Here is a 6,711-nt window from a genome sequence, read left to right as displayed (position 1 = left end):
GTCTTCAAAAGATGTAGTGTGAAGCTTTGGAGCAAACAAAGGCTTGTTAAATTTATTAGCGATTTTGAGAAGAATTGTAGTTTCATTTTGTTGGTATTTTTCCTTTGGTTGATTTTTTAAATAAACCATTCCATATTGTAACCCTGGATTGTCTCAAAACACGTCATACTGTGTTACAGAAACGACAAGAATATACGAGGAAACGTTAATTTCGACAAGTTTGTTCGCAAAAATAGTACCTATTTACACTAACGGATAAGGTAATTTGTTTTTTGAACTTTTGGCAACAAGAATCCATATAGGCCCATGGAAACCTCGTTTATATCAAGAATTAAAAAAATGGGTCACTTTTAAAATTATTTATATTAAAAATACATTGAGATTCACTCCGGAAAAGGAGTTCACTTTGGAAATGATTTATATGTTTAAGTGGCTCTGCACAACAACAGTAATATTATGTACATTTTTACTGCTTGTTAAAAGGTAAAAAGGACGAAGAACAAATGTAGTTTATTACTTTATTTGGTTTACGAATAAATCGGTGTAAAAACAAAAGTGGAGTTTGGGCAGGAAATCAGTACTTGCAAGAAGAGAGCACCAAAACTGCAGGCACCAAATGCAAAAGAAAATAGCAATAATAAAATAATAATAATAATAATTATGACAATAGTAACTCAGTAGTCAGTAACGACCAACCTTGTATCAACAGTCAAAATGAACATCTAAAATGAACTTGTCAGCAACAATTAAAACAACAAAAAATAAACTCAGAAACGATGAACGAGATAAATCAGAATGGGATTGAATAATAACTAAAAAAGGTTTCGTCGTAGTGTTTAGTTAAAATCATTAACAAAGTGAACATTTCCATGGGCAGTGAGCGAGCGAGCGGTAGGCAGACTTTCAATAACCTGTACGCAGTTAAACGGGTGACATAGCTGTGCTTCCTTTTATCCAGAAAGTGTATTTTTTCTTAAACTTTAAGATAGTAAGCGAAGAAACCGTTTTTTCCACACACAAATTTCAAACGTTAAATACTTTTCGTCGCGTGGAAAAAATAGTCGAAAATTTAGAAGAATTGTCACATGATTCAGAAGATGAAAAGATGAGCAATAAAAAAGAGGATTGGAAAGGGAGGGCACACGATTTATCATACTATTGTGATAAGTAAGTTGTGGCGCCAAAATTGCGACTTCAGCTCAAATAAAGCTTAGGAATTGCAAATGAAGGACAAGCAGCATTATTATACGAAACCCTCAAGCAGCATTTGGCAGCAAGCAGCCTCGCACTACACTGCCGAGCAAGTTCGGTATATGACGTAACAATTGAATCATTTTTTCAAACGCCATTCATTAACCCGTTTTCTCCGCTACTTTCGTGACGCGACTTACGTTCTCGTTGTCTTGCTTTGTGGATGTTGGAAAGGGCGAGTGTTTTCTTGTGATCGATTATGGCATAGTCTGTTGCGGGATGACTTGTCGGTGTCTTGGGAGTTCGTGGGGTTCCGGGAATTCCCGACGACGCCGAGGAGGCGCCACAGTTAAAATCATCCCCGCTTTTAAATGCCTCGACAGGCACGTAGTTTAGTTTGTGTCGATCTAGCATGCGAGTCTTCGCTGCCATGTCGAAGTCGAACGTAAAGTGAGTGGCCTTGGCGGTAGCGGGAAGCGGTGTACCAGAAACGTCCATGCTCGCGTTCGCTGTGTTGACATATTCGCAAGAGAGAGAGTGAGATCTGTAAGCTGGCGAGAGACGGTGGTGAGGAATGAACTTGTTGGTGAAGCTGGGTTGTCTCTTCCATGGATCGCTTACCAACAGCGAGGTCGTAGGTGGGTGCGGGGGTACGGGTGGTGGTTGATTTTGGTTGTTAGATGAAGCAGAGCCATTGCCATTTAAACTACCAATCCCAGACGTTCCGTTACTTCCCGGCGTTAGTAGGGGTTCGCAGTCGGAACGCAGTGACATCATACTGATGTCACGACTAACAGAATCGACGGCGTCGGGAGAAAGCGCGGTGGAAGCACTACTACCACGTTTCGTGACAGAACTGTTCAGAGCAGCGCTTGAAAGTTCCGCACTGATTAGTGCTGCCTGAGTGCTTGAATTGTACGTCACTTGGTGGCGACGAGGATAGCTGTTTGAGTGGGCGTCTATAATGTCATTGTTCTGGTAGTTGGCGCTCTCACTATTGTGGCGGTGCTGCTTTTGAAGGGTCACTCGCTCTGAGTTCCTGTTATAGCTCGCAACCATTTCGCTGTTTATTCGTCGACGGGTCATCATTTCCTATATTCCACATTATATTAGCTATCTACTTTAAACTAAGATGCCGTTTAAAAAGAACGATTTGTATGTTTTTTTTAAATATATAGCTGAAATAAATATACTATAGTCTAACTAAATGGAAAACACTGGATATATTTACTAATTTTGTGGTAATTAAAGATAACAAACAATATACAGTATTTAGGCTATTTAAAATCGTAATTTGATTTTTATGTTTGATGAGATAAACAGCGCTCATATACCTGTCGTGACGCGGGGGCTGGTTGAAGAGGAAATGGTTCGTCAGAAGTAGCAAGTCGCAATGCCGCGTCTTCAGGAAGAGCTTCTAGGCACCCTACGCAAAAAATTGTTTTGCGATATAAGCATTGACAGGGATAAAAGCATCATTTGATTAAGCTTCATTTATTTTTTACTTAATGAAGTTTACAGTTACGTTAACAGTTTACCAACCGATTTGTTGTTGGGAAGAAGTACTGCCTCGTGGCAACGCGGGGTCAAAACCAGGTGAGTGAAGCGACGAAAACGGGACGTTGCCGTTACCAACCAACACACCCCCACTGTTGTTTGATCCGTTGGATGAAAGGTGGCGCGAGTTATTTGCGTGGTTGTAATTGTAATAGGCTTGTGACTGTTGTTGTTGCTGCTGCTGCCGTACGTGATTCTGGGTACTTATCACTGAAAAAACAAGTACATTAGTTAGTAGATAAAATTGCATTCAACCTAAAACCTGTAAAGTTAAAGGCATCATTTCTTAAATCACTTCTTTATACAGGTTTTACAGTAGAACATGCGATGTAATACAAATAAAAATATTCTATTTGTTTTTCATTAAGAAAGTCGTTGGGTTGAATGGCGGCTCGATTTACTCCACTTAAAATAAAGTAATCGTATTTAAAACTGCCTTTTGTGACGGAATACTACTTCAGGATTTTGGTTCGAATGGAAAATTGTATATATCTATATATATATTCAGTTGACTGATTATCAAATTTTACAAAAGTGTGGGTGTTTATTACCGCAGCGAGCTTTAGCCTCAAACATATTTAACGTTTTATAGTTTTACATTTTTACCTGGCTGAGGAGGTAGAGCTGTAAATGGCATTAAATGTGACCCACTAGATAAAGTGTTCTCGTGCTCCACCTGAATGTCTCTCCATTTTTTCTTGAGTAGCTCAAATACCTGGTCGGTTCGGTGGCACTTAAACAAGTACATTCCTGGCAAAAAAGATATCTTACTGTTTACAAAAAAGGGTTGTACACATAAGAAAGCTATTAAATGTATAATAAATGTATAGCAAGACTTTTGTACGCTGTGCAGTCGAGTTTTCTGGCGTTCGAAGCAGGCCGTCTTTGTTTACTCGCAAAATATAAAAAACTATTTACAAAGTATTTTGGCAAACATCTCTGAATGGCAATAAGTGTTTCTCAGTTGTCACTTGCAAAAGGTAGTGGTAAAATTATTACACGTGAACCACTTGAACAATATGTTTCACTATTTCTCTGCAAGTAAATTAAGGATTTGCGTTATATTAATTCTAAATTTAACTACCTTGCCCGGTATCACAGCCATTCCCAGCTTCGATGAAGAGAACATCTTGCGTGCAGCCATACCTTCTTAAACAGGAGATAGGCCAAGACGCCATAACCTTTCGATTGCGACTGCGTACAACTATCTTCGTGTTTTCAACTACAAAAAAGGATAAAGTCAGATTATAAAAGAATACAATATATTTTATGTCAATTAGCTTAAGAAGACAGTTATATAAATAAACTGCCGTCTTTGCTAAAAATCACACATGACTTTATTAAATCGTCTAGTTTGCTTTTATTATTTGTAGTTTTTAGGAAAAAAGTTTAATGTGAATTAAAAGAAGATGTTACGGGAGTCTGTGTAAAATGGTGTAGAAATGTGACACAACGGCCAGTTTGAACTAAGCGAAGCGTTTATTCATGGTTAGTCAAGCAGATTAGGCCATCCTTGCCGCCTCAATGACGGCACAGGGAAAACGAAAACAGGCCGAAGAACGTTAGAAGGTTCTGTTATGAAATCTACATAATGACTTCTAGGCTGCATTCTTTGGGGATTTTACACATAACTTTTTTGTGGTTAATGATTATTTTCCACGCGTTTGACATATTTATAGTGCCCAAAGTTAACCGTGCTATAATCAGGCTTTTACAGAAAATTTAAATCTTACCTTCTATAACCACAGAGTTAACGGACTTGTCCTTTTCATTAAGATTCTTGGCTTTAAACATGTTGGGGTGATCGTTTGCGATGCTTTGTGAGCACCCCATTTTATTAATATTTCTTCCGGATTGGTAATGATAAGTCCCTGTTACGACCACATTTTATATGCCAGTAAACAAATTATTAGGCAGTATGTTAATTAAGACCTTATCCCTGAAACAAACCAATAGTTAAACGAAACACCCGGTATTTTTTCTGCAATTATAGGTTGTATTTACAGTACGAAAGAAAACTTAAAACTTGATTGAAATATAATATATTGTCGGAATTCGTTTAAAAAAACTATGGGCGTTTCTTTGTGAATCACAGCAGCAAAGAAAGGCTTCAAACGACAAAGCCTATTAGCTACGCACCTAGACACAAGGTTGTAAATCTCAAGCTAAGTTAAACACAAGACCCTGTCTTTTCTCAGCACTCGCTTCGACCTGTCTGGTCCTGTCGTCGACGCCTTGAATAATGCAAAATAAGTTATCGATGCTAGAAATGCTCAGCTTTCGGGGAAAAATAAATATTTGTGGGAGCGCATGGCAGTCGGGATTTATTTTATCAAGATAAGTCGATCGCGCAGTTTCAAAACACAGAAGGCCAAATTTCCGTGCGCGAGCCCTTCAGATCTGTTTGTCATATACTTGTCGTGTTAACATCACCCGCGTGAGGAACCAGTTAAATAGCAGCACTACAGCCACAAACCAAATTATGTAGCAAGTTTGGGCAAACAAACGCTGGGTATAATAATTGTAACAAGCTATTTTGAACAATGCGCATGCACCACACGGTCCACACGCACATATGCGCGCGTGTACACGCGCAAGCAAACCGTACCCATACAACTATATTCTCAAGAGCTACAGATTGCTGCTTTTAAAGCAATACTATTTAGCACTTCAGACCTTCGCTGGGAAGAAAGCCACCTGTAACAGAACTTTCTGTTGGGTAAGCTACTGCAAAACAGAAAGTGGTGTTGGATCAACCTACTGGATAATATACGTACATTTTTAACACTTTGCAAACACGTATTGATCGTCAGCACTAACAACCAAGTCAGGGACATAAGAAAGTCATTGACCTTGTCGCGTCAATAACAGTAAAAAACAAGAGTCAAATAAAGACGCCCGAAAGGCACTTACTCGGCGAGAGGGGGTAACCATAAAAAAGAAAGATTTATGGCGTCATAAAACCTTCATTGCAAGCAGGCTGTGTTTGCTCCACACCGACTCATAATGAAGTGAGAGCAATTTTAAATTTTAGGTGCTTCATTGGCTATACGTGCCGCAGAAATGTCCGTTGTCAGCAAGGGTGAAGCAAGATTGTTTAAGCGGTGGTCCGATCCCGGATAGTTAGTGTCACATGAAAAACTGGAAAACATTTTACCTAACATTAATAAGTTCTTTACGATGTAACTAGAAAATCTTTAAATAAATCACAGATAAAATAACTAAATGCACTATGGTTAAAAGTTATGATTTAATACAAATTACCTGAATTCCTTTGAAGTTAATAAAAATACAAAATGCAACATACACGAAGTTTTCACAAAGTTTGCCAGGATATTACTACGACTTAACATATTTTTGAATAAGCACAATAATCAATATTTAGGCATGAAAATTTTTATTAGTACTTCAAAAACAATAAACCTAAGACACAAAAAATTAAAACAGATTTACAATTTTTTCAACTGAGCAACTTGTAGGGCGGCTGTGTGGGAAGGAGTGCACATAACCCGATTAAAGTCGAACCCCGCCAAGCCAAGAGCATTCCTTCGGTGTAAGCCAGACGTGGTGGCAAAGGAGTCCTGTTGCGCAGCTTTGCCATGCTTTAAGCAATCTGGAAAGCCTTTCCAGCTCTTTATAGTAACGTATTTACTCTCGCCTGGTGAGTTTTATAAGGCTAGGCTAACAAAGGCAATAAGCACACCAACGACCAGGCGAATTTTATGTCACATAAGTTTTGAGCTAAGAGCTTTATATCTTTATAAGTCAAACTAACAAACTAGTGTAGCAATAAAAACTTCATCATATATAATGTAAATAGTTCTTTAAGAAAAGATAATAACCTAGTCAATAATCAACCACCCGCAATGAAACAAGAAGAAAGTTTATCTGTATTGCGTAAGTCTGCAGAGCAACCTTGCTGATCACCTTATGCAGCACGTAGAATCAGCGTGCGGTGATAAG

The 6,711-nt window shown here is 38.5% G+C and overlaps 1 protein-coding gene across 1 annotated transcript; it reads right to left on the bottom strand.

The window, feature by feature from the left end:
- Nucleotides 1-504: 504 nt before the first annotated feature.
- LOC146160403 (uncharacterized) lies at nt 505-6,084 on the bottom strand. The gene is made up of 6 exons (XM_083384151.1): nt 4,482-6,084; nt 3,833-3,970; nt 3,355-3,498; nt 2,734-2,958; nt 2,526-2,617; nt 505-2,283 (listed from the first exon to the last, which is right to left on the bottom strand). The coding sequence occupies exons 1-6, from the start codon at nt 4,579-4,581 to the stop codon at nt 1,339-1,341; spliced, it is 1,644 nt and encodes a 547-aa protein (XP_083240277.1). The 5' UTR covers nt 4,582-6,084; the 3' UTR covers nt 505-1,338.
- Between the last annotated feature and the right edge of the window lie 627 nt (nt 6,085-6,711).

This window comes from Ascidiella aspersa, chromosome 3 (genome assembly GCF_963924565.1).
Source record: "Ascidiella aspersa chromosome 3, kaAscAspe10.2, whole genome shotgun sequence".
NCBI classification, from domain to species: domain Eukaryota; kingdom Metazoa; phylum Chordata; class Ascidiacea; order Phlebobranchia; family Ascidiidae; genus Ascidiella; species Ascidiella aspersa.
This window is presented reverse-complemented; position numbering and strand designations above follow the sequence as displayed.

What these genes read in the sequence shown, in the direction of transcription:
- LOC146160403 (XM_083384151.1), bottom strand. Translation starts at nt 4,581, where the DNA reads ATGGGGTGCTCACAAAGCATCGCAAACGATCACCCCAACATGTTTAAA. An exon ending in TGGCTGTGATACCGGGCAAG is followed by an intron (nt 3,499 to 3,832) that starts GTAGTTAAATTT and finishes CTTTTTTGCCAG; the next exon opens with GAATGTACTTGTTTAAGTGC. An exon ending in TTCTTCCCAACAACAAATCG is followed by an intron (nt 2,618 to 2,733) that starts GTTGGTAAACTG and finishes TTTTTTGCGTAG; the next exon opens with GGTGCCTAGAAGCTCTTCCT.